The sequence below is a fragment of the Myotis yumanensis genome, unplaced genomic scaffold, assembly GCF_028538775.1.
Source record: "Myotis yumanensis isolate MYYU_CA2020_CCGP unplaced genomic scaffold, mMyoYum1.0.hap1 SCAF_5, whole genome shotgun sequence".
NCBI classification, from domain to species: Eukaryota; Metazoa; Chordata; class Mammalia; order Chiroptera; family Vespertilionidae; genus Myotis; species Myotis yumanensis.
The window spans coordinates 36,998,709-37,026,605 of NW_027223756.1; the positions used below are offsets into that span (position 1 = coordinate 36,998,709).

General features: G+C 38.4%; 1 protein-coding gene across 1 annotated transcript in view; it reads right to left on the reverse strand.

The window, feature by feature from the left end:
• Positions 1-27,897, reverse strand: part of ADAMTS19 (ADAM metallopeptidase with thrombospondin type 1 motif 19) — a 203,295-nt gene that overhangs the window by 147,742 nt on the left and 27,656 nt on the right. The window contains 4 exon segments of the mRNA XM_070417180.1: positions 7,418-7,575; positions 8,262-8,345; positions 9,895-10,067; positions 17,256-17,421. Of these exon segments, the coding sequence (XP_070273281.1) occupies positions 7,418-7,575; positions 8,262-8,345; positions 9,895-10,067; positions 17,256-17,421 (581 nt within the window).

Consider the following 27,897-nt stretch of genomic DNA (forward strand, 5'->3'; position numbering starts at 1 on the left):
TTTTTCCATGAAATGACATGGCTTAGCAAAACTGTAACAAAAAAGGCTTTTCCATTAGGTTTTGAACAGAAGTCCTGTTTAAACAGTGAAGCTTGGGTTTTCTTTCCATAACTAAAAGATATGCTAGAAATAATACTGCCTTATTTTGTCTTTAGCTTTGAAAAATTATAATTTGGGCATAGAGAATACATATTTAGTCATGCGGCAGTACAAGTTTTGAAAATCTGAGTCTGAATAATGTTTTTATCAATTGACCTGATCCTGCAGATTGAAATTATAAAATACAGGTTGTTGTATGTGTTCCTGGAGAGTATTATTTACATACTAGAGGCCCGATGCACGAAATTCATGCAAGAGGAGGCCTTACTTCCCCTGGCTGCCAGCACCCGGGACCGGGGCCGGGCTTCCCTCACAGAGGGAGGCCCCGCCCACCTGCTGCAGCCTGCCAACCAGTGGCCTGGGCCCCCCCTGTGGGGCAATCATGGGGTGATGGCTGGGCTCCCGACCAATCGGATTGCACCTGCCTTGGCTGGCCTGGTGCCAGTGGGTGTCATAGCATGGTCCCAGATGGTTGTCGTTATTCCGCTGTTCGGCCATTCGGTCGATTTGCATATTATGCTTTTATTATATAGGATTATTACCTTCAGTTCATTCTCTTAATATATTACCCTAGCCCTATGGCTAAACATGAAGTTTGATTGCATTTTACGAGCATTTGACTATAAGGAAGATTATATTTCTAAACACAATAGCAAATACTATTTTTTTAGTCCTCACCAAGGATATATTTATTGATTTTAGAGAGAGAGCAAAGGAGAATGACAGAAATATGGATGTGAGAGAGAAACATCGACTGGTTACCTCCCATATGTACCCCGACCAGAGATCGAACCTGCAACCTAGGTACGTGCCCTGACCAGGAACCGAACCCACTGGTGTACAGCAGGGGTGGGGAATCTTTTTTCTGCCAAGGCCCATTTGGATATATAAATATCATTTGTAGGCCATACAAAATTATCAGCTTAAAACTTAGCCTGCTATATTTGGTCAAACGTTTAATTAACTCACCCCTAATGCCTTGGCAGGGCCAGGCCAAATGATTTCATGGGCCTTACATGACTCGCAGGCCAGACTTTCCCCACCCCTGGTGTAAAGAAAGACGTTCTAACCAACTGAGCCACCCGGCCAGGACACAAGTACTATTTAATCACCCTAAATAAATAGTAGCACATGTTTATAACCATATATACATAAAGGTGTTTATATGTTTTACTTTAGATGTGAAAAAATCATAAAGTTGTGCAAATATAGAGAAGTTATATAAATTAGGACACGCACATGCAATAAAATGCCTGCTCCTCCCTCCAAATGATATCGACCAATATGGTTATGTCAGGTTCCCGTTGCTGCTGTAACAAATTACCACAAACTTAGTTACTTAAAACAACAGGAGTGTATTGTCTTATAGTTCTGGAGATCTGAAGCCAAATATAGGTGTTACTGGGCTAAAATCAAGGTAATCTCAAGGCTGCATTTCTCCAACGGCTCACGGGTGGAATCTGTGGGCTTGCCCTCTCCAGCAGCTAGGGACCGCCTGCATGCTTTGGCTCGTGGCCTTTCCACAATCTTAAAAGCCAGCAGTATAGCATCGTCCAGTCTCTCTCACTCTGACTTCTGTTCCCTTTTCCATCTTTTAAGATTCTTGTGATTACATTGGACTCATCTAAATACTCTGGGATAAATACTCTCCCCATCTCAACAGCCTTAATCACATCTACAAAGTCCCCTTTGCCATGTAAAGGAACACATACAGGGCTTCTGTGGACAATTAATGACAGGAAAGGACTTACAAAACATAGTATAGAGTGAGAAAAAAAAAACAATAGAGGAAACTGTGTATAACATGAAACAATGTTCTTTAGATTACATACCAACTCAACACTGGTTACCTTTGAGCAACTTTACCATAAAAAGATGTTCATGCAGCCCTAACTGGTTTGCCCAGTGGTTAGAGCGTCGGCCTGCGGACTGAAAGGTCCCAGGTTCGATTTCGGTCAAGGGCATGTACTTGGTTGCGGGCACATCCCCAATGGGAGGTGTGCAGGAGGCAGCTGATCAATGTTTCTCTCTCACTGAAGTTTCTAACTCTCTATCCCTCTCCCTTCTTCTCTGTAAAAAAAATCAATAGAATATATTTAAAAAAATAAGATGTTCATGCATTACTTGGGAATTATGCAACAGTGTTTCCTAAAGAACTGTTTATAAACAAGGAAATGTTTGGACTAGATTTTTAAGGGAAAATATCCTATATAATAAAACCCTAATATGCAAATCGACCGAACGGCGGAATGACCAGTCGCTATGATGTGCACTGACCACCAGAGGGCACTCAATGCAGGAGTTGCCCCCTGGTGGTCAGTGTGCTCCCACAGGGGGAGCCACTCAGCCAGAACCTGGGCTCATGGCTGGCAAGTGCAGCGGTGATGGTGGAAGCCTCTCCCGGCTCCGCTGCAGGCGGGCAGTAAGGGGTCCCGGATTGTGAGAGCCACAGACTATGCGAGGGATGTCTGACTGCCAGATTAGGCTCGACCCCCGGGGGAATCAGGCCTAAGCCGGCAGGCAGACATCCCCAAAGGGGTCCCAGACTGAGAGGGTGCAGGCCAAGCTGAGGGAGCCCCCGGTGCATTTTGTGCACCGGGCCTCTAGTGTATTGTAAATGAAATGGGCACTTAAACTCCATGAATAATATTCTTTCTGCTATAGAGTAAACAGGCAGCTGTTAATTTTATTATTCCTTATATTTTCTTCAAATATATCACACAACTTTTTTTTTTTAAGAGAACTCCTGTGATGCCTTGCTAGTGAAGACTAGCAGCAAGGGAAATAATTATGAAGAGTGGTTAAAGTGTGGCTTTTATTTCATCTTTCTTGAGAATATAATGCTAAGCGAAATAAGTCCGACAGAAAAAGTTAGGAACTATATGATTTCACTCACATGTGATATATAAAACTGAAAGCAATAAATGAACCAACAATAAAAACAAATAAAAACTCATACACACAGAGGGAAGCAGCTTGAGGAGGTAGTAAAGGGTAAAAGTCGTCAAATATATGGTGATGGAAGAAGACTGACTTTGGGTGGTGGGCACACAATGCAATATACAAGATCAGGTATCATAGAAATGTGCACTTGAAACCTTAGCCACTCCAGTAAATTTAATTTTAAAAGTGTGACTTTTAAAGCTTTATCACAGAAGAAAATAAATTAGTTGCAGAATGTTATTTTTTCACACTGTTTTGAAGTGAAAATGGCATTGTAGATAATTAAATTAAATTAATGTCGCAATATTGGTCAGGCAAGACAAAACTTGCATAAAGAGTATGAGCTCAATATTATAAATATATGTATTTAGTTACAACAAATACATAGGAAACAAAGCTGAAGAAATATACTTTAAAATGTTACCTATAATTACTCCTAGGTAGTGGAATTACAGGCTAATATTTTATTTTTTATTCTTGTACTTCTCAAATTTCTATAATAAATGTATTAAATTTTTAAAAAGAGAAAAAATATATTATTATAATTATTATCCTCTTTAGTCTCAAGCAGTATTTCCAAAACCTACACTATGAGAAGAAAGACAGATTTCATCAATCAAGCAATAAAAATATAAAATCACTTATGGTTAATGCATTCTGGAAATCTAATTTGTCTATATCAGATTGGTGGTCACAGGTTAGAAGTTCAAATTAACCACATACAATAATTTACATGATCATAACTAATACTATGGATTATATGTCACTATAAATTCTTTCTTCAGAAATATAATATTTAGTACTATATAAAAATAAAATATACTTTAAGAACCTTGTCATGCAGAATTACTATAAAACAGGACATAATTTCATATTAAAAATAAAGAAATAAAGTCTGCATGTTCCCTAGGGATCCTAATCATCTTCACTAATAGCAATATTTGCTACTCTTTTATTTTTACAAAAGCAATTCATTAAACTTTTGGTAGAGTTAAGTAATATTTGTTAATCTTATTCTAATAAAAAATGCTTCAAGTCGTAAACAAGATAAATTTTAGTATAAGCTGATTTCTTAGAGGGCCCCCAAAATAAAGTGATTGAAAATGGCCGTCACCCTACACAGTTTTGCTCAGTGGATAGAGCATTCACCCACGAACTGAAGGGTCGCAGGTTGATTCTAGTCAAGGGCAGGTACCTCGGTTGCAGACACGATGCTGGCCCTGGTTGAGGTGCATGCAGGAGGCAACCAATCGATGTGTCTCTCTCACATCAATGTTTCTCTCTGTCTCTCCCCCTCCCTTCCACTCTCTCTAAAAATAATAATAAAAAATAAAAAAATCCAAATATCCTTGGTTGAGGATTAACAAAAGAAAAATAAAAAGAAAATGACCATCTTTCCAAATTTACCCTATCACTCTGAAATATCATGAAATGGACCTCCACCATAGAAAAGATGCATGCTTTCAAAATATATCTTAGCAACTCTAATAATATAATTTGAATAAAAATAATTTAAACAGTATAATTTAACAATCCTAACAATGTAACTGAGAAAATAAAAAAATTAAGTATAATTTAAATAAATGTGTGAAAATTTAGCAGACAATTGAGAGAAATATGAGATAAGAAATTGAATCTTAGTTACTTGTTAAATAACCTGAATGAATATAGACCTTTTTTTTGGCTATAATTTAAAAAATATCTATTAAGCGTGATGTTAGTTATAGATAACTGGTGTGTGTTTGTGTGTGAATTCTCCTTCATAGATTAATAAAATACCCTTAAGGACTCATTAATAACTTTTGTTGATAGGATTAGTCCCCTTACAATAGAGAGATCACTCCATTGTCTTCTGGACTAATTTTTTTCAGATGGGAAGTCAGTTGTTGATCTTAACATTGTTTCCCCTGTGGAATGTATCTATTTTTTCTGGAAAATTTTAAAAAATTTTCTGTATCTTTGGTTTTCACCATCTTCCTATGATGTGCCTATGTCTATAAATTTTTATCAAGCTTGGGGAAATTTTTGGCCATTACATCTTCAAATAACTTTTTTTATTCATTCTCATTTGCTTCTCATAAGATTCCAATTACAACTAAGTTAATTGGTAAATCCAACATCTAAGCTATCAAGGTCAGTTTCTATTGACTACTTTCCTTGACTATGGGTCACATTTTCATGTCTCATTACTTGGCTAATTGTTATTATCTTTTAGACATTGTGGATGATATAGAGATTCAAGATTCTGTTTTCTTCCTCTGAAGAGTACTAACTTTTATTGTAGGATGCAGTTCAATTGGCTAATCAATCTGAACTTCGGTCGATTTGAGTTTATTCTTTGGTAGGAAGGATCTATCAAAGCTCAAGATGATTCCCAAACCTTTGTAAATCAGTGGGACTCAAACTCCAAACTCTATCTCCCCTAAAGATCGTATTGGGGTGTGGTTTCAGGCTTTGTTAGGGCAGGTCAAGGGCAGGCATCTCTCTGGATCATGGTTCCTACTAGGAAAGCACAGCCGCCCTGTTTTTTTCAGCTAAATGTCAGGTGTAATAATAAGGTATTAACAAGGTTGATCTACTCTTATGGACTGAATCTGCTCAGTTGCTAGTATCTTTTTTAAATCTAAACTCCATAGCAACAGCACTCTGATAAATTTGGGGCAGTTTATGTCTATATATGTCAAACTAGTCTTTCAAAGGTCTCACAGATAATCTACACACAGACTTCTTAGCACCTTTCCCTTCGTAAGAGTCCACTGTGCTCTACCTAGATTTCAGCTTGCAGTCAAAAAATCGTCCTGGCTCTGTGGCTTGGCTGGAGCACACAACCAAAGGTGGTGAGTTCAATTCCCAGTCAGGGCACAGCACGTGGAAGGCAACCAATTAATGTTTCTCTCTCATATGGATGTTTCTCTCTCTCTTTCTCTCTTCCTCTCCTTCCTTTCCTCCTTTCCTCTTTATAAAATCAATAAACATATCCTTGGATGAGAATTTTTTTTAAAAAATTGTGCCTTGGTTAGTAATTACAGCATCAGCCCACACACCAGAGGGTCACGTGTTCGTTTCCAGTCAAGGGCATGTACCTGGGTTTCAGGTCCAATCCCCACCCCCAGTCCTTCTACTCTCTCTAGAATCAATGGAAAATATGTCATCATTCCTCTAGTGAGGATTAAAAAAATTTTTTTTAATTGTCAAAAGGCAAAAGCTGGATTGACTGGTGTTGTTAATAAATTTTCTTCTTTCAAGAGTTTTAGTTTTATATTGCTCATTCGCCAATGATTGAAAGTAGATGCCAAATAAATATTTCACAGTTGTATGCTTATTAATTACAGCATCAGGTATACCTAACTGTGGAAGTCCAGGCATGTTCTTACATAAAGATTTTTTTCACTTTATGAATTACTAGAGGCCCGATGCACAAAATTCATGGAAGGGGCTTGGCCCCATACCGCCACCACAGCTGCCTTGGCCCCCATCCACCACGGCCTCCACCCCAACATGGGGCCTCTGCCTCAGGTCCTACCACTGCAGCTTCGTCCGGAAGGTCGTCTGGAAGGACGTCTGTGAGGATGTCTGGTCTAATTAGCATATTACGCATTGATTAATATAGATGTATCACTAGAATAGTTTTTTATGATTCAGCAACAGAAGCTATCATGCATTTAATAGACTCATTTCAAAAAAATCACATTTAAATCACATAATATTGTGTATTATATGATGTGAAATGTCAACACTATTGATACTAAAATCAAGTTGTTACTGAAAAATTATCATCATTTTTACTAGCTCTAAGTAAGATACTTTTACCGATAGTTATTAATATACAATGCTCCTGGATAGTATCTTTTTACTCATTATTTCACTTCCTCATATTTAGACATAATGCTGCATTACAAAACTTGTGAATACTACAGACATTCACAACGCAGCTCAAATTAATTACCTCAAAACTTAATTGAAACTTTTTTTCTCAGATTGAACAAGAAAGTTTGTCAATTTCTAAATTTAATATATTGGATTACTTTATATAGTGATGACTGAAAAATATATAGTTTGGGCCCATAATTTCAAAGGTCCGCTAAGTTAAACCATAGTTTTCACTTGTCACTATCAATGACTATATCTTCACATCAAAAATTGAAGCAAAATTTTACTTAAAAATTAACTAGCCAAGTGTTTTGTCAACATACCACTCAATGAATGGCAGTTCAAAAACCGGTTATTATTATTTGAGGGAAACTGACTAACATCGCTATGCCAAACGTTTCTGGGAACACAAAATCTAGAATAAAAGCATTTGGCGAAGGGATTGGTAGGATTACTAGCATGGCTGTGGAATTAGGAATGTCATAAGTGGCTTTGGGAAATTTACCTTGTTATAAGAATAGCTGCATCCACGGAAGTCATGTCCTCTCCCCAGCTTGTGGACATCTCTAAATGTATATCATTCTTTTTGCCAAATTCTTCATGTTGCCACTTACAAAAACTCTCCAGCATTTTCTCTCCGTGGTGCCCAATATAGAGATCTGCCTGTAAAAGAAGAGATTTCACTTCAAGGCAAATTATCCTCTGATCTACAAAACACTAAAAACTGAGGGGACACCATGAATTACTAAAGCAAACTGCTGACCATAACATTAATTAGAACCTGGAAGACATTAAGGATTAATTTAGCCTGCAGTAAAAATCTTAGAACTTTGTGAAGGTACAATAATTACAAAATCTGTTCAACACTCTTCAGAAAAGGAGAAGTTCAATGAATATTGAGAATGTGGAACTTTTAGACGTATGTAACTCATTATTTCTATAATTTAAGAACAAACGTTTTTACAAAGTGCCAGCTAAGCAGCATGCTAAAATAATGTCACAGAATAGTCCTCATTTAAAATGGACTGCAGATAAGAAAAGGCTTTACACGTACATGTTTAGAGAAGAAAATAAAACTGTCATTAAATATGACTTTTTAAAATTACTTTTAGAAAGTTAAGGTTTGTGGTCAGGATCCTTGGAAACTAAGAACATTCCATTTTTGGAACAAAAATTGGGGTATTAACCAAAACTAAAGACCAGTTTATGCACATTCTAAGTGATTCAGTGGAGATTTCTGGATTTTAAGTCAATAAAAAGTACATCCCTAACATTCCCTTTACTTAAAAGTAGCTGAACACAACTTCTCACCCACTTAATTTAGAACAAAAAACTCAAGACTTTCTTACTGGAGTTTCATGGAGCAGAATAAGCTTTATCACACGAAGATTGACCTGCACACCAAGACTCTTGTGTTGGAAAAGGTTAAAAACCTAAAAACAAATAAAAATAAAAAATCCTAAAATAAAACTGAAAAACATCTTAATTTTTCTAAAAGCCCAGAAATGGGAGCAGTGTCCGTTTAGTTGGGAAATCTTATATATGTTTAATTTTTTAACTATTTTTTAAAAATTAGCTTAATAGGCAGTAAATTAGCTAATTCATTTTAGTCTGGGCATTTCAATGGGGTGCTGAGAGAAGGGTGGGCTTTGATGACACTGAAGAGAAGAATTTTGGTAACTAATATCTAGAATTTGTCTTAATTCTTAATTCACAAAATGCCAGTGTCTTCCTTTCTTCTGAGAAACAGTCCTAAAAACTCAGCCTGCTTTATGCCACGTCCCTATTCATTCCTTGCAGTCTTTTTTCTCTCCCCGGCTAGCTGTCAAATAGAAACACGACTTCAAAGCTCCTCTTTTCAAAGATCCCATGAAGACACGCTTGTGGGTCATGGATGCTTAATGGTTTCAGACCATCATTATAACAGGTTTTCTCAAAAACGTGATGCATGTTGAAATGCTGGGAAGCAAGGTGAATTTTTATGTGGTATGTGGAGTTTTTGTAAAATTTAGCATTTATTTAATTTGGAATAGAACATATAACACTGACACACCAAACCCATGCTCTCAGAGATAGCACTAGTTGAACGTTGGCGGAGTGTTCAGGGGGTAGCTGAACGTACACTGAAATGACTGCAGTGTGGGAAAATCTTTTTGCTGGGAAAACAAACCAAATAATAACAAAAATAGTAAAAAATGGAAATTTTACAAAAACATAACATATTTATCCTCGAATCAGTAGTGCTCACCCGTATATGGTAACTGGAATTATAAATGGACATTTGCCTTTCACTTTTATTTATGTTTATTTATTCTCCCCCTAAGAACCACTCTTCACTATGACCTTCTAATTCTGCCTTGAAGGAGGTTTACTCAAAACCATACGCAATTAAGTCAAAGGACTGACTAGGCAATAAGCATCCATAAGATGCTAGGTGCAAACTAGATTTCTGCAGTGCGGATATTGTTAACTAAAGTTAGCTACGAACGATTCAGCTGGTTAAAAATTTAGCTCTTAGCTATCAGGTCTTACTCATTAACTAGTATTATAGCTGAAATCTAATTTTACATACCTATATAAGAGCTCAATGGGTTACCAACCTCCATCTTTATTCCACCTCACAATCCAGAGTATTTTGGGTAGGACCATGCACATAAAAAAATATTGTAACATTTCTGCCCACTTCAGCAAATGGCCTTTACAAATGGAAATGAAAAGATGGGCACAAAAAAAGAGAGAAAAGACTAATAGAGTTTTGCCACATCACAATGAACAACTGTTGTTTTTACTAGACGATGTGAATTATTATGTTGATATCTTTATTGAGACAGATCAACGTGGTAAACCTAAATATTTTTTTTTTACTGATGTCAATAAAAGAAAGGAACAGTAATGAATTTTTAAAGAACTTCATTATACTCACACATTTCTTCCTTAGAGTTTTCTTGAAAAAATTCCAAGCGCACTTTAAAGTTTGCCTACCATATTTAAGATGGTTAGAATGAATCTCCTGGCTGCATCTGCTCCATGATAGGAAACCATTGCTGGGTCTGCAACCACTACAGTCTCTATGTTGTATTCTTGGGGTAATTTGTATGAATATCGTTTCCCTCTTCCACTCTCTGTTATTTTTTTAGATCTAGGTCTTCCTTTATCTGCAACAGAGAAATGAATTTTCAAATGTGCCTCCATCTTGGCAAAGTAAATTTTAAAAATCCGTTTATTCAATAATTTCAAAATATGTTTACCAAATACCAGTATGTAATGATGATACAATAGTGAGCAAAACCAAGTACGTGCCCTTCACATGTGGAACCTAAAAGGGCATCTGGCATTGGAGTATGACTTTGGAACCAGACAGAACGGACTTCTGCCACTTATTAGATCTACCATTTGGGGAACTAACATCACTATATCAGCCTTAGTTTCCTCATCTGTAAAATGAATAATACTAACACCTACTTTCTAGAGTTGTTGATGGCTTATAAGTCACATTAGTAAAAATAAAATAACTCAATAAACAAAAGGTAGATGATTTTCTTTTAGAGACCAGTAACAAAATAAAGGTCTACTTGCAAGAAGTGCCTGAAATGACTTCATCACATATCCTAATTTCAGGCAGACACCCGAACGGCTAAAACATTATGCATGGGTTACAAAGGATTTGGTTCTGCCTTCCATCAGGATCATATAGAAGTTTGACCTAAGGGTAATAAAGATTCCTCAAACAGGGCCAAATAAAAGCGGTAACCACAAATAAAAATATTTATAAATTTAAATACATAAAAATATAAAATTTGTTTATTAAAACATGCCACTATCTAATGAAAAGCATGCCACCAAGTGGGAGAAGTTATTTACAATGTTTTTCCATAATAAAGAAATAAAAGCTACTCTAAATCAATGACAGATAAACTAATTAGAAAACTGGCAAAGGACTAGAACAGTGATTTCTCACTAAAAGGATATCCAAATGGCTAATGAAAAGCATATGAGAAGATGCTGCCAGCCGGCGTGGCTCAGTGGTTAAACATCGACCTATGAACCAGGAGGTCACAGTTTGATCCCCAGTCAGGGCACATGCCCAGATTGCAGGTTGGACCCCCAGTGTGGGGTGTGCAGGAGGCAGCGGATCAATGGTTCCCTCTCATCATTGATGTTTCTCTCTCGCCCTCTCCCTTCCTCTCTGAAATCAATAAAAATATTTTTTAAAAAGATGCTCAATCTCATTAGTATTCAAGAAAATAAAAATTGAAGTTATAATAAATTAAATTAATTAAAATCCCTAGAATGGCTAAAATAAAGAGGTGATTATATGGTGTCAACAAGAATGTTGTGACCAGAACTGGAAGTCCCATACACATACGTGCTGGGAGTTTAAATTAGAATAAACACTTTGAAATACTAAACACTAAAGTTGAACATTTGCACACCCAATGATCAATGATCGAAAATATATACTCATCAAAAATGCATGCAAATCACATGTACAATTTATTCAAAGCAGCACTATTCTTAATAGTTCAAATAACCATCAATAGTACAATGGATAGCCCTGGCCGGTGTGGCTTAATTGGGTGGGTGTTGTCCCATGCACCAAAAGGTTGCTGGTTGGATTCCCGGTCAGGAAACATGCCCAGGTTGCAGGCTCAATGCCCTGGGGGTGTACAAGAGGCAGCCGATTGATGTGTTACTCTCACATCGATGTTTTCTCTATGTTTTGCTCTCACATCAATGTTTCTCTCTTTCTCTCTTTCTAAAAATTAATTTAAAAATCTTTTTAAAAAATAGTATAATGAATAAAGACATTTTGACCTATTCATACAATGAAATGCTATATACCAATAAAAATAAACCAACTACTGCAGTGATGGCGAACCTTTTGAGCTCGGCGTGTCAGCATTTTGAAAAACCCTAACTTAACTCTGGTGCTGTGTCACATATAGAAATTTTTTGATATTTGCAACCATAGTAAAACAAAGACTTATATTTTTGATATTTATTTTATATATTTAAATGCCATTTAACAAAGAAAAATTAACCAAAAAAATGAGTTCGCGTGTCAGAGGTGACACAGATTCGCCATCAGAGGTGTTATAGATTCGCCATCAGAGGTGTCATAGATTCGCATGTCAGAGGTGTCATAGATTCGCCATCACTGAACTACTGCAATGTGCAAAAATATGGATGAACCTCCTAACAATAAGGCTGAGCACAAGAAGCCAATTACAAAAGAGTAGGTGGAATTTGGATTATATCCCCCAGGAAAGCATGTGGAGTGAGAAGTAGAAAGAAAAGGAGGAAGTCCTAGGAAATTCCTACATGTAGGGGGTGTACACGTGGAAGAAGACACACTCATGGAGAGATGTAAGAAAAATAAAAGGAGAGCCCAAAGAAACCACAGAGATAGCTACACAATGAGAGGGGCTTTGTACCAAGAGTAGTAAATAGACCAAGTTTGTTCCCTTTGTTGCCCCAGCTAGTGACAGCTATGTTGGCCCCAAACTGTCACTATGCAGCATCCATATTTGCATGTTATATTTAAACTAGAGGCTCAGTGCACAAAATTCGTGCATGCGTAGGGTCCCTAGCAGCTGCCAGCTACTGGCCAGGGCCTTCCTTAGTTCTGCACCACCCCCTGGTAGTCAGCACACATCACAGCAAGCGATCAAACTCCAGCTCGGTAGAACTCCCGAGGAAACACTTTGCATATTAGGCTTTTATATATATAGACCAGAGGCCCAGTGCATGAATTCGTGCACGAGTGGGGTCCCTCGGCCTGGCCTGCGAGATTGGGCCAAAACCGGCTCTCTAACATCCCCCAAGGGGTCCTGGATTGTGAGAGGGTGCAGGCCAGGCCGAAGGACCCCATTGGTGCAACATCAGGGCCGGAGAGGGACGCAGGAGATTGGCCAGCTGCGGAGGGACTGCGGGAGGGCTCCAGGGTGTCCGGCCCCTCTCACTCAGTCCTGATTGGCCAGGCCCCATCAGCAAGCTAACCTAATGGTCGGAGCATCTTCCCCCTGGTGGTCAGTGCACGTCATAGTGAGCGGTTGAGCGGCCTTAGCATATCATTAGCATATTACGCTTTGATTGGTGGAACAGACAACTGGACAACCAGACAATTAGCATATTAGGCTTTTATTATGTAGGATAGGCTTCTTGGAACAGTCTGTTTCTTAAGAATCTCAACTTCATGGTAGATGCTATCATACAAGTTAGCCACTGTGTGTGAAGATCATGCATATTGAAGTAATCATTTTATTAAGTTGCTTCCTTTGAAGCCTTCATTGTCTACACCAAATATGCTCATTCTTCATCTCCTAAATCTTGAGGCCATTTTCCAACCATATGCAAATATAAAGACAACATAATTGATATCACACACTTCCAGTCAGAGAATAAATTTTAAAACGTGTATTCACTGGGGCTCAATGTACGATCTCCATAATATCCTCCACATACTGACAATAATCTCCACAACAGTTATGGATGGTGTATGGAAATGATTTCAGCAGTGGTCTGAGTCCTAGACATACTCATGATTTATACTAAAATGTTAAGGAATATATATTGATAATGTCACTTGCCTGCTAAAAGTCTTCAAAGACCACATTCTGCCTTCCAGACAAAGTCCTTCCCCCGGCACGTAAGTCGCTTCATTATCTAGTCGATGACTCCCTTCTCAGGGTTGTGTCTCGTGACCATATTGCACACATTTGTCTTCAGCTCCCTGAGGTGATGCCATTGTTCCTTCTGCCAAAATGCTTTCCCCAACTAACAACATGCACTAAAAATTTCACGTATGTTTTTCATTTGCACACATAATGTCATTTAATTCTGACAACAACCCTGAGCTCCGGGTATCACTATCCCCATTTTGTATATTGTAAATGGAGCTTTCGAGAGAGAAAGTTTTCCAAAGTCACCAAGCTAGGAAGTGGTAGCACATGAATGTGAAAACAGGCAGTTGGACCCCAAAGTCCATTAACTCAGCCTGCATACTCTGTTCTCTATTCTTCCTGTGATGCGGATAAGTTTTATTTGATCTCTGAGGTTCAGCCTCCCCAGTAGTGAAGCTTGGGATCTTTTGTACTGAGGCTGTCACAGTTCTTATCACACTACAGTATAATTACTCCTTCACCAGTTTGTCCAAAATAATACATTGATGCCCTGGCTCAGTAGCTCAGTTGGTCCCAATATGCTAAGGTTGTGGGTTTGATTTCCAGTCAGGACACATACAAGAATCAACAAATGAGTGCATCAATAAGTGGAAAAATAAATCGATGTCTCTGTCTCTCCCCCTACCCTTATTGCTCTCTCTCTCTAAGTCAGTCAATAAATAAAATATTTAAAATAAAATAATACATTGTTTGCCTCTTGAGAATATGAGCTGTGCCTTTTAACTCCACATCTCTGTGAGGTGACTGGTCATGCTTATGTTGCAAATATTAAGCTAAACTTCAAAACTTTAAGAGAATTGAAAAAGAGTACTTAGCTGGAGTGGGAGTGAAGGTGTGCCTTGAAATCAGGGCCTCTGACCCTCAACCTCATGTGCCTTCCCTTCCTCTACATTATATTTTAATAAAAGAATACAGCAAAGTTATCTTAAAGTATAAAGATCCAAATTATTAAAATAAAATAAAATAAAATAAAAAATAAATAAAAAAAAAGTATAAAGATCCCTGTTTTGAAAAAATATTCATATAATAAATAAATGTAAACATAATATACTAAGGCATCAAAATGCAGAAGGAAAATTGGACAAAGACTAAGTTGAATACAAGTAAACTTTATGATTCCACTAGAGGCCCAGTGCACGAAATTCATGCATGGGTAGGGTCCCTAGGCCTGGCCGACGATCAGGGCCAATCTGTGGGGCGATGAGCAGGGCGACTGGGGGACCCCCACTGGCACCTGCCTTGGCCAGCCTGACACTACCTGCTCGCCGGCCCCGCCCCCTGCCACCGCCGCCAGTCGCCTCCCTCTGCGAGGCAATTGGGGGGCCCCCACTGGCACCAGCCTTGGCTGGCCTGGTGCCACCCACTGGCCAGCCCCACCCCCCACCACTGCTACCAGTCGCCTCCCTCTGCAGGGTAACCGGCAGGGCAATCGGGGGGGCCCCGCTGGCACCCGCCTTGGCTGGCCTGGGACCTGTGGGCTGGGGGCAGCTCCTGCGTTGAGCATCTGCGCCCTGGTGGTCAGTGCACGTCACAGTGACCGGTTGTTCCAATGGTCATTCTGCCGTTTGGTCGATTTGCATATTAGGCTTTTGTTATATAGGATTGTGCAAAGGCAAATACTGCAATGTTATTCAAATTTGAATCATGTGTTTAATATGTGAATATATTAGCCTGAAGTAAGAGCTACAATTAGACATCTCAGTATAAGTAAATAAATATTTTATTTCATAAACTGTTGATTTTAAAATGATTTTTTAAATTCTAGGCTCTTAAAAAGCCACTGAAAATAGGTAAGCTCAGTAAATCATCCAATTGATAACAGCTTAGCACTTCTTGTATGGGAGTGCAGGTCAATTAACATATAACAGTTATGCCTAACAAAAAATAATTAAAACTTCATGAGAAATGTTTGTCAAATCTGAATCAAGTATTTATGTGTTATAAACCTATTAAAATTCATAATGACACACACAAAGCCTGCTTTCTGTCACCCATGTACATGGGTGTCTAGAACAGCTGGAACTTACTACAGTATAACTCATATATGGCTATCTCCTTAAATGGACTAAACTCAAGCTGTGGTGGCTGTTGTCATTTCACCGTGCAAAAGCCTTGTTCACAGTGCTATGACTTCCATTCAGCTGTTATATGCCTTTTGCTATCGTTCTTAGAATGGAGAAGAGAGATGTGTCTTTTAAATTGACTTGATCATGTACACCGAAAGGTGTGACAGAGATTCACTTAACCACTTTTGAAGATGATTCCCATAAAGACTGATATCATGACCTTTCACAAAAGAAAACAGAAGTCACGGATTAGTTTGAGATGAATATATCTAAACAGAAACGTATTGTAATCCTTTCTGAATCCAAACCCCCTACCCAATTGATGATATGAACATCCTATGGCCTCTGCAAATGTTACTCTTGTCATAATTCATATATCCAAATCTGCCTCAAAACCATAACCAACTGTAGACTTAATATCTTGGCACTAACACCTAATTTGAAATCTGCAAGTCGAATTTTAAAACCTTTGCACCAAGAATTCTTTAATAAATTCCTATTTCCTCAGATTCTAATCTAATATCAGTGAATATTCACTGAGATGTCTGGTTTAGATGTCTAAAAATTTGTCCTAGGGAAACTCATTATTTTCTGAATGTTGGCTACGACTTCCAGGTCCTACTTGTGTAAGAGAAATCATTCATTTCCCCTGCCATTCTTGCTAATGCCACAAAGCTCTGCCAAAGGAAGGAAGTGCACCAAATAGTCACCATTTCATTTCTGTGAAGTACTGGCAGACAGACAGAGACAAGGGTTTGATGGCTAGGAAGGTTTATGTGCCTCTGAAACTGCCAGATTCTGATACTGAGAATAAAATTCTATGAAATTTTTACTCTTCTTACTATTCTTCTGATAATTTTAACCTCCAAGGTGAGTTTTACTTGGGTAAAATGTTTAAAAATTTTTAAAAAGAAAGAAAGAGCCCTGACTGGTTTGGCTCAGTGGATAGAGCGTCGGCCTGCGGACTGAAAGGTCCCAGGTTCGATTCCAGTCAAGGGCATGTACCTTGGTTGTAGGCACATTCTCAGGAGGGGGTTGTGCAGGAGGCAGCTAATCAATGTTTCTCTCTCATCGATGTTTCTAACTTTCTATCCCTTTCCCTTCCTCTCTGTAAAAAATCAATAAAATATATTTTTTAAAAAATAAAAATAAAAAAGAAAGAGTAAAAGATGCTTCCGGCCAAAGGAAAGAGGTAGCTATGCCGTTCTCACAGAGCCGGACTAAAATAAGGCCAGGAGCTCACAGGCGCGGCTTCAGGATGCTCAGTGCATTTCTATCCTAGTGAGGTGACCCACATCCCAAGAGAAACACTTCACAATTCAGGAGACGTGTGGGGTCTATTACATATTAATCTCTGAAGTCCTTTTGAGTTCATATTTCTTGATATTAAAATACGGCACTGCCCAGAAAACTAAAAAAAATAATCTGAAAATAGATTTAATTGTCATCAACCAAAGGAAAAAGATAAAGCTAGTAAATGAATGGATGGATGGATGGATGGATGGATGGATAGAATTTTTGAAGGATCCATCTCATATTGCTCCCCCCCGCCGCCCACATTGAATAGTTAGTTAAATCTTCCAGAGGGCATTACCTGAAATGATACCACAGTAATGACTGTGAGGAGTTGGCGTCTCTGTGACTTTCCCCTGCACGGACCTTTTCTGCCTGTATACACGGTGCGGGTGACCCGTTATCGCCACTGTATCGTTGAGTGGTTCAATAAATATGAAGTCCTCATTGAGCTGTATGAATCCCATCTGGAATAAATAACATAAAAAGACATGTAAAAAAATGCCATTTGAATAAATTACTTTCTGGGTTCTCCTACTCACACACTATTTTCTTTCACATATGTGCGTACATTCTTCTAGCGAAGCTATTCGAGCAACCGCATAATAAAGTAACTGTCTTCCCATTTTATTACTTCATCTTTATGTACTTTATTACACTAGCATAAACCTCATTTAGTTAGTCTTAGCCTGTGTGGGTGGGAGGCTAGATGCCAGCAACAGATGCACAGTAAAACTTCTGGAATGTTAAAGGCTCACTTTGGGAGACCCATGGGTTCACTTACATGTACAGTGTGTGCAGAAGAGCAATACAGCTTTTAATTGCATACACGACATAGCCCAACTTTTTTGACAATCGTTATTTAACAAAGTAAGTCATGTAACATATCAAAGCAAACGTAAGAGACATAGCATTAAAGTCATTATATAAAATATCCTTAAAGCCTCCTACTAAACATTTTGAAAACCTTGTGAACAATGAATTACAGGAGAAGAAAAGGCATCACTTACATAAACAAGTTTCATTTCATTCAATGCCAAGAAAATGGATTTTAAAGTTCACCAAGTGTGGGCAGAGGGCTAAAAACTGTAAAATATGGTTATGATCAAGAAAAAGAACTCGTAATAAGTAGGTATCCTTTTATTATATTGAAGCTAAGCCTAGTCATTTCTTTCCTTTAGAATAAATTTGCATTATAACTAGGAAAATATTCCACATGGAAGAACATATGACTTAATCTTTTCAATTTTATTTTACTCCACTGTAATAAATATATAAATATATATTTGATCACGCTGTTAACTCTTTAGTAAATATTTTTGAAGAAATAATCCCTTAGAACCTGCATTATTCATACCCAATCTGCTAATATCAAAGTTCATAATTCTGCTTTGCATTAATTATATATAGTTCGTTTTAACTTGATCCACATATACCTACCACAGTAAAATATAATTACTTTTTCAGACACAGTAATTCTCCCAAGCTAAATAATAAGAAAAAATAAATCTACATTTTAAAAAAGTACATTTTCCTTAGAAGTATAAAAGAGGCTTTTTCTTTTGCTTTGTTCTAATGATTAAAGTATATTGCTTCTTCCATACAAAAAGTCCAAGTGATTGCGAATATGCTATCTCATTTCATTCTGTAAGAATTAACATTACAAGATACCTTAAGTAATCTAAAAATCCTCATCAATTTCATTTTATTATACCACCAATAAAATTCTGAAGAACTAGAATAACAGTTCCACCTAGCCAGCATAGATCAGTGGTTGAGCGTCGACCTATGAACCAGGAGGTCACGGTTCAAATCCTGGTCAGGGCACATGTCCAGGTTGCAGACTTGATCCCTAGTGCGGGGCATGCAGGAGGCAGTTGATCAGTGATTCTCTCTCATCATTGATGTTTCTACCTCACTCCCCCATTCCGTTCCTCTCTGAAATCAATAAAAATATATTTTAAAAATAAAATAATAGTTACACCACTTCTATCTGTCCCCTTGTCTCTCTCTCTCCCTTTCTCTCTCCCTCTCCCTCTCCCTCTCCCTCTCCCTCTCTGACACACACACACACACACACACACACACACACACAAAGTGCAAGCTCACATGAACATATCATTTGGGGGTGGGAATAATGCAAAAAAAGATTTATCCTAATGATTCTTTTAAAATATTATTCTTTTAAAATATGTATATATTTGTCCAGCTGGCATGGCTCAGTGGTTGAATGTCAACCTATGAACCAGGAGATCACGGTTTGAATCCTAGCACATACCTAGGATTGTGGGCTCAATCTCCAGTAGGGGGCGTGCAGGAGGCAGCCAATCAATGATTCTCTCTCATCACTGATGTTTCTATCTCTCCCTCTCCCTTCCTCTCTGAAATCAATAAAAATATTTTTAAATAATATTTTTAAATATGTATATATTTGGGCCATTTTTTCATGTAATTTTAATATGACACTGTCTATAGACATTTTTAAAAGGAGAAGGACCAACTTAAAAAGAAAATAATGTTATTCACTCAATGTATATTTACTGTCTGACCACAGTGTGCCGGCTCAGTTCACTCTGGGGCACATTCGGTGTTCTCTCTCCAGGGACGCGTTTCCTGTCTGAGATCAGAATATTATCCTGCAGCATGGGAAGTGCTCTAGCTTAGGTTGGTTTCTTTCAAGATAATGACTTGTATTAAAAAGAATTGCAGAAAATCTTAAGGTTTTCTGTGTCTCCACAAAGGGCTTACTTTTTCCACTAATAAAATAGATTGTTTTATCTGTACTATGATTGTACAGGCCATGGAAGAACACAACTCCATATTAACTTCTCTGCAAAAGGGCCTCTGTGTTCGACGATCCGCAATGAAGCAGCACTTTAGGGCAAATATTGTCCTTTCCATTTTAGAAGGAAAGGAAATATTATGTGAATTAATACGACACTGTTCCTTATCTAAAATAAATGCAGAATATATAAGTGTTTTACTCCCAGTTGCTCTTTTTAGATTTTTCAATGAGACATTTCATGCAAATATTTGGCAATGAAATTAAGTTTCACAGTTATTCCCTACCTTATTTCTGTCATTATGTACATTTCCTCATATGGTGGCATCTGTTATTTTGTCACTGAATGTTATTCTTTGATTTGATTATTTAGCAAGAATTTCAGTATTTTGCACATTTACCATAACTTACATAAAGGTGTTGCCAGCCATGTCTTCTCTTACTGGTTCTGATATTTCATTTCTCTATTTAGATGCCTCTGTGCTTTTTAAAACAACCATTAACATTGATTTACATGTAGGTTTACTGATGCTACCACCAACTTCTATCACAACATGAAATGTAATTTGGCCAATATACACAAATTTTTATATATTGTTTCTTCAATTCACCAAATATCAATGTTGCATTTGTTCGAATTTAAATGAACCATGGTCTATTAAATAGGCAAACAGATTCCAAAGCTCTAATATCTATATGCAAAGTGTCCCCACGGGAGTTCGACCGGGAGACCGGGAGTTCTATTGCTCGCTATGATGTGCACTGACCACCAGGGTGCAGCGCAGAACGAAGGAAGGCCCCAGCCAGCAGCCGGCAGCAGGGAAGGGAAGCCCCGGCCGGCAAGCAGAAGGAAAGCCCCAGCCAGCAGCTGGAAGGCTCTGATTGGGCCTGATTGCTGACCAGGCCTAGAGACCCTACCCATGCACGAAATTCGTGCACTGGGCCTCTAGTAGAAGCATAACTACAAGGTAACCAAAAAATTAGTAAGCAACCTAGCACTCTCCACTCTGGTTCCCATTCCTACTGGGTTACCTCCCTCCCTTTCACGGCCTCACTTCCTGTTCACTCACAAAACTGAAGCACGACTGTGGTTATTTCTCTCAAGGGTTCCCTTCATTCTTCCATGCGCTTTCTTGAACTTGTCTGTATTTTACAAAACCTAGGTTTTCTAGCTAACCTTTAACTTAACTGGCTGAAAGTATTTTATCTGAGGCTCAAACGTGTATTGTGAGAGTCTTTGAGAATGTCCTTTAAATATATATTTAAAGGATAATTAAGAACTAAATACCATTAGTGCTAAGGGACATTAGGCGGTAGATCATTATAACTTCAGGACACAAGAGGAGTCCTGAAGAATAGCAGGCTTTGGGTAAGACTGCGGCAAGGTGGCTCCCTATGAGAGGAGGCATTGGGAACAAGGACAAAGAGGACTTCGAGTCTCAGAAACAGTTCAAGAAGAGGCCTGGCTTGAGAAGAGAACTGGAGAAATGTAGCCAAAAGATAAAATACTAAAATTCTTGCTAAATCATCAAATCAAAAGATAAGTTTCATATAACTGGAAACATCAAATGACCAAGTGCTTGACAGCAAAAGGAAAATCTATCTCCTGAAGACCCGAGGATACTGGAAGTAGCACAAGTGTTTCATTTCTAAACAACAGTAATAGAAGTTGCTGAAAAGTTTGGCATCAGTATGTGCTTGTAAAAACACTCTAGACAAATACTTGTCTGATGCTCTACATGATCTGAATGTCCACACAAGTTTGGCTTTATTTTCTTAAGTATTTTCTTGTATGGTAATGTTAGAATATCTATCTCATTAAGTAAATACAGCATTATATACTTTCAAATGTAAGCATAATATAGGCGAGACATAAATTTTACTAAGTTTGTTTCACGCTTTATTTTTTAAAATGTCATTTTCAATATTACTATAAAATTGGAGTCTTTTTTCAGGCATTTGTGCATTCTATGTACACACACAAATCTGTATGAAAATACACCTCTGACACCACATCTATCCTACTGCCTTCTACTAAAATACTTTGTCTGACTCGACCCTTTCTGTTTCCCTTCACAGCCACAGGGATAAACACCAAGTCCTTAATGAAGACAGATATGGTATAAAGACATGACAAAGTCTTGCTTATCATTCCAGCTTTCTTTTTACTACTTAAACTTCACATAGAACCCTAACAAACCAATGTTCATTGTGTGAACAAGCTTTCCATTGTAACGTGTTTCCAAAAAACTTCCAGCTGCATGATTACATCTTGGTGCATGGCATGCGCTGCTTTCTCTTTCCAGAAAGTCACTGTCAGTATCGAGAGTTATTTCTTCAAAATCAAGCCAACCCTGTTTTCTGTCCAAAGTAACCGCTGCCTCCCTTATCCACTTCTACCCTGGACCTTCTCCACTATGACACTAATAAATCCTCTGTGGTCATCGTTTTGGGGTCTCTCTGATTAGACCATGAGCTGTCTGAGGGAAGGCACTGGCCACAGAGCCTCTCGTCAAGCCTTCAATACACGAGGTCTGCTACATAACAGGTGCTCAAGGAATATTGCTTTTGACTCAATGTATTCTTCCTTCTTGAGATCAAAGAAAACATATCCATTCACTGCCCTCAAGAGGGGTCTATTTACTCCACCTGGGGCTCCATTGTGGGGGGGGGGGGGGGGGGCGGGGGGACGGACTACAATTTGATTTCTTCCTCTGGCAGTTCTGTTGCTTTCTTTGGGGGCCCAAGTTCTATTTTTAGGAAAACCTTTCAAGGAACATTATGAACACCATTCACATTTTCTTTCCCTGACAAAGGGCTTCAACGAGAATCACAAACTACAATGTAAGAAGGAAACTCGGAAACCATCCTGCCATCACTGGAGCTTTAAAAATCAAGAAAACCAAGGCTTGGAAATGCTGCAGGACTCGCCTAAAATCACACAGTAAGTCCCTGTGAACGTCAGGGCTGGAATCGGCAGCTCCTAATTTCCGAACTGATTTTTGGTTTTAATCCATCACTCTAAATTTGCTTGCTACCTACATTACTTACATTTTCGCCTGCATTCTAGTTTGCCCTACTGAACTCCAGAAATTGTTCTGGGTCACCTTCAGCTTCCTTTCCTTTACTCCCCTCCCTACGGCATCTGACCCTGGACAGTTTTTCTCCTCTGTGTCGCTCTAGTTTTCCTTTTCTCTAGCCACTGTTTCTGCTTCCTTACTCAGGCCAATGTTCCTCACTCCAGGGCTGGTCTCTGGTCAGCAACTGTTCTGCACTTGTCCCCTCCAGTGGTTTTATTAACCCCTCTCTGGAGATGACTCCCCAAACCCCCTCCCCTCCCACTGCTTCCATCCGAGACGCACTCCCCACTTCTCATCTCACTGCAGTGGTACCATCGTTCTCCTCCCAAGTCTTTTCTCTGTGCATGACTCTTTTTTCTAGTTACCCAGGCTTCAATAATTGCATAGCCCTTCACTCTTCTCTTTTGAAATGTATGTAAAAATATTTCGAAGAAAACAATAAGGTAAGAAAATACTATGCCTGCATGCCAGACACTGCATATACAAGATTTCATTGAATCAGAAACAGCCAGCTTGAGACACCTATGTTAATCTCACCCGCTTTAGAGTTGGGGGAGAAAAGAGTTTCAAAAAGTAGTCTTGCATTCTAAGGTCACAAATCAGTCTGCGGTGAAACAGAATTCATACCAAAGATTGCCTGGCTTCAGACGCGCGCTGCCTTCGTGAGGCTATCTGAAAGAGGCTAGGCCTGCCATGTGAGTGTTATTCCAAAGAACTCTCATCTTTAAAAAATTTTGCACTAAGGATTTGACGTCAAGCACAGCACCTCACAGATGGTCAAAGTCCAAAATCTGATATCAATAGCAAGGCCAGGACCCATCCCTCACAAAGCAGAAGACAAAATATTGCACTCGGCTCTGAGCTTTATCTTAGGCTGACAGTTCTCTGTGACCAGACTTACAAGCTGCCAAGAGCACGCTGGCTTTCTGAGTGGCCCAGGGTTTTCTCTGCGGGCCTCCTCCATGGTGGCTGCCCAATGACTCTCCTATGGCAGATCTGGGGGAATATTTCCAGATTTTAGTTTCCTTTCCTTCTTCCTTTCTTTTAGTTCTCTTTTTTGTTTACCCTCTTAAAATGTGATCTTAAAACCTGAACTTTTAAATAGCAGAACATTTAAAAACATAGTTAAAGAAAGAAAATAACCATCCCAAATCCTGTCATATGGCACAATTATAACGTATGTATATACTATTTCTTTCTAGTCTATTTACACACACACATACACACACAAGTATATGTAAGTATATGTGTGTATGTGTCAGTGTGTGTGCATGCATGTTCCTATACATATACATACATATGTTAGTTTTATATTCTACTTCTTTTTCCCAGCTAAGAATAGCTTTAATAGCTATTTTGTTTCTTAATCGTATTAAATAATCTTCATAAGCTTGGTTTTTCATTGCTGAATAGTCTGTCCTTTAAATGTATAATAATTTTATTAGCTATTCATTCACTTGATCCTCTATTCCATAAAATGCCTATGAGTTCCAACTTTGTACAGCCAGAGCTGAGGGTGCAACAGTGAACGAGGCTGGAAGACACATCACTAACTTATACTTTAGGAAGGGAGACAATGTGCTACTGATTCAACTGGTCAAAGTTACACACAATTGCTCCATAACCATTGGTTAATGAGCTTACATTTATGGTTTATATACATAGTTATGTCTGTGTTCTGTTTCACAACATAAAATAGGGCTAAAATATAGCCCATAGGCCACAGTAGGAGCTGAAAGTGACCATCCAGGGAAGATGAATTAACCCTCTTCAAAAGACAAGAGTGAAACCCAGGGATTGATGGGTGTTTCTGAAGAGGAGACTCTCCCATGAGAGAAAGAGAATGTTCATTCTAAGCAGCCATCAAAAATAGCGCTCGCCCTGGCCGGTGTGGCTCAGTTGTTGGAGAATCATCTGGTGAATCAAAAGGTTTTGGGTTTGATCCCTGGTCAGGGCACATGCCCAGGTTGCAGGTTCGATACCCAGTTGGGGTGCATACAGGAGGCAACCAATCAATGTATCTGTCTCCCTCTTTCTCTTCTCTCTCTTCCTTCCCCTTCCTAAAAGCAAAAAAAAAAAAAAAAAAAAAAAAGCAATAAAACATATCCTCAGGTGAGGATTTAAAATAAATAGTGCTCAGCAATACCATTCCATGACACTGTCAGTCACCTGAACATTCTCCTGCTCTTCGCCTCCCCTATGGCTCAGTCCTAGAGGAGCCAGAGGAAGCGCAATACTGAGCAGGAGTCATGAAAGCTCTAGGTGGGGAAGTAATGAGGATTCCAACTTCATCCGCCTTCTTCACTGGGAGTGATGAGCTCTGAGAAGGCCTGGATGTGGAGGGTGTATGGCAGAAAAATGTTAACTATATGTGAATGTGGGCTGCCGATTACCAAATATTTTAATTAGCAGAGACTTTCTGTGACTAAATTTACCAGGGGACTTTTCACAACCTAAGTGTGAACAACACCAGAAGGAAGACCAGAAAGAAAAAAAGACACACCACTTGTTTTATGAAGACATCCCTAAAGTCCTATTTACTCAATGAAAAGTTACATATGTATTATATGAAGTCAGGTGCCAAATCCCATGAAGGGGTTACAGAGTGGATGGCCTTTCGGGTGAGATGACATCTGAGCAGAGACCTAGAGTGTGAGAGATGGCCAGGCCAAGGTGTATGGGGAGAACATTCCAGGGAGAGGGAGAAACAAAGGCCCTGAGATTAGAATAAGCTTAGCATATTTAAGGAAAAGCAAGGGTAGTACAGTTGAAACAGTGATACATGGGAAATGATTATTAGAAAGGAACTCAGGGGCATTCCACACAGTGTCACTTATTTGACACACATTCAAAATAAATCCTGATTAAATCCTCCGTTGGTTTTTAGACCATCTATCTTTCTTGAACACTGGTTACAGATTTTACTATGGGACATGTTATAATGGCTTCTGTGCTTATGGTCTTACAACACAGTCTTAGTCTATCTATATAATAATTACACAGGACTAGATTTCACTCTTACAAATGAAAAAAAAAAATATGCTTTCTCTCCCATTTTCTTTAAAACCAATGTCCTCTTTTTCCCAACATTTGAGAGAGATATAGATATAAAGACAATTTCAAAATGTTCCTTTTTAACTGCATTACAGATAAACAGCATCACAAGTATGATAATAAACAGAAGCTGTTCTATGTTGAAGAAGGGAAAACGAAGTGGTAAAAACGGGTAAAATGGAAAATGAATGTTCCATCCTAACATTTACTTATCCAAAATGATTGATTTTTTTGTATTATAAAGATTATCTCACTTCTCATTTTATATAGTCTAATTTTTGCTCACATCAAGAAAAACTATGATTTTCATATACTTTCTTATATCCATTCACTTCACTGTAATCTCTTGTTGCTTAAGTGATTTTTAATTGATCCCTTGGGATGTCTATGGGTTCTTTAAATATGCAAAAAGCCAGTTGACATTAAGCAAACCCAGTTTTTAACTTACTTCTAAGCTTATCCTAAGTTTACCAACCAGTGTTTTCAAAAGCGACATTCCACGGTATCTTCTTGATGATTATTTAATGGTCACTACAAATATACCCACTGAGCACCTACAAGTGAGCAATTTACTAAGTATTCAAAGATGAAAACAATCTCTGTCTTCATGAACCTTATATATTAGGGGAAAGACAGGAAAAAAATTAGGTATTCAGACAAATATCCTTAAGAAATTATAAATTTACTTATAACGAAGTATGTTTGGATCTCATATGTTTATGTCACAGTAAAATATTTTAAAAATGAAAAACAAATAATAAATAACTATACTACTTAGCAATATAGAGGCCAGGCAAGTATCAAAAGAAATGCAATTGCTCCCAGCAGGCAGAAGTTAAGGATGGAGGAGAGGGGGCAGGAATGTTCATTTTTTCCAATATAACTTTTGTAGTAAATACTGACTTTTCAAATGATGTACATATATGACTTAGATTACACTTTAATTTTAAAAAAGAGGTTGAAATAAGACTTGTTGAGAGGCAACTGCAATAATTAAAGTGGCATCAGTGTAAAGTGTGTAAGTGAGGAAGACCAATACATGAGTCAGCACACAGTTAAAGAACTGACATGGAGACTGAGACAGTGGCAGGAATCATAGACGATCATTATAGCAGCAAAAATAGAACAGAGGGGTTGGCAGGGCATGATTCATACGGAACTCTGAAGACCATAAGACATTTAGATTTTATTTGACCTAAAATAGGAAGCAACTGTCGGTGGATGGCCTAATTTGATATAAATTTTGAAGAAAGTCATTCTTGTTCTTTTTGGAGAACAGATTATAGGGTGATAAGAGTAGAATCGGGAGACCAGTTAGTTATAATAGCCAAGTGCGAGACCATGGTGGCTAGACCAAGGAAGCAACACAGGGTAACTGAACTAAAGACGCGTAGAAAAGTTAAGCGCATTTGAGATTAATTTTGGATTCTCATACACACTAGAGGGCAACCACTCCAATTTGTTAATGGTTTAGATGTTGGAACGTGGAGGGACAATAACGTAAGAATTTAGGATGACTCCAGAGTTTATAGTTTCAGTACTCAAGAAGGGTAAGTAGATGTCTGTGATAGAGATATAAATGCCAGACACTGAGGATGAAACAAATTTTAGGGACAGAGAATCAAAGTGTCTTATAGGAACGTAGTAGGTTTTAAATCATGTGAAACATCCAAGTTGAGAAACCAAGTCGACATTTGGGGTATGGAGTTTAGTGGAGGGTTTTGAGCTAGAGACTTACATTAGGGAGCTGCCAACATTTTTCAATCCATGGGGTAAGTGATGTTACCCAGAAAGAGAGTGTAGAGCAGGAACAGAAAAGGATCTAAGACCAAACCCTGAGGACCCCAACATGGAGAAGTAGAGAAGGAATCAGCTAAGGAGACTGAGAGGAAGGGCTGGTGAGGTTGTATCGTTGATTTTTTAAAACTCAGAATTAACTCTTTCTAGAAGTGGCTTCAAAGAAAAAGCTCTCATTCATTTCCTTCTGAAAAAAAGCTACTGCCTGTTCTAACCCAGACTGCTCAAGT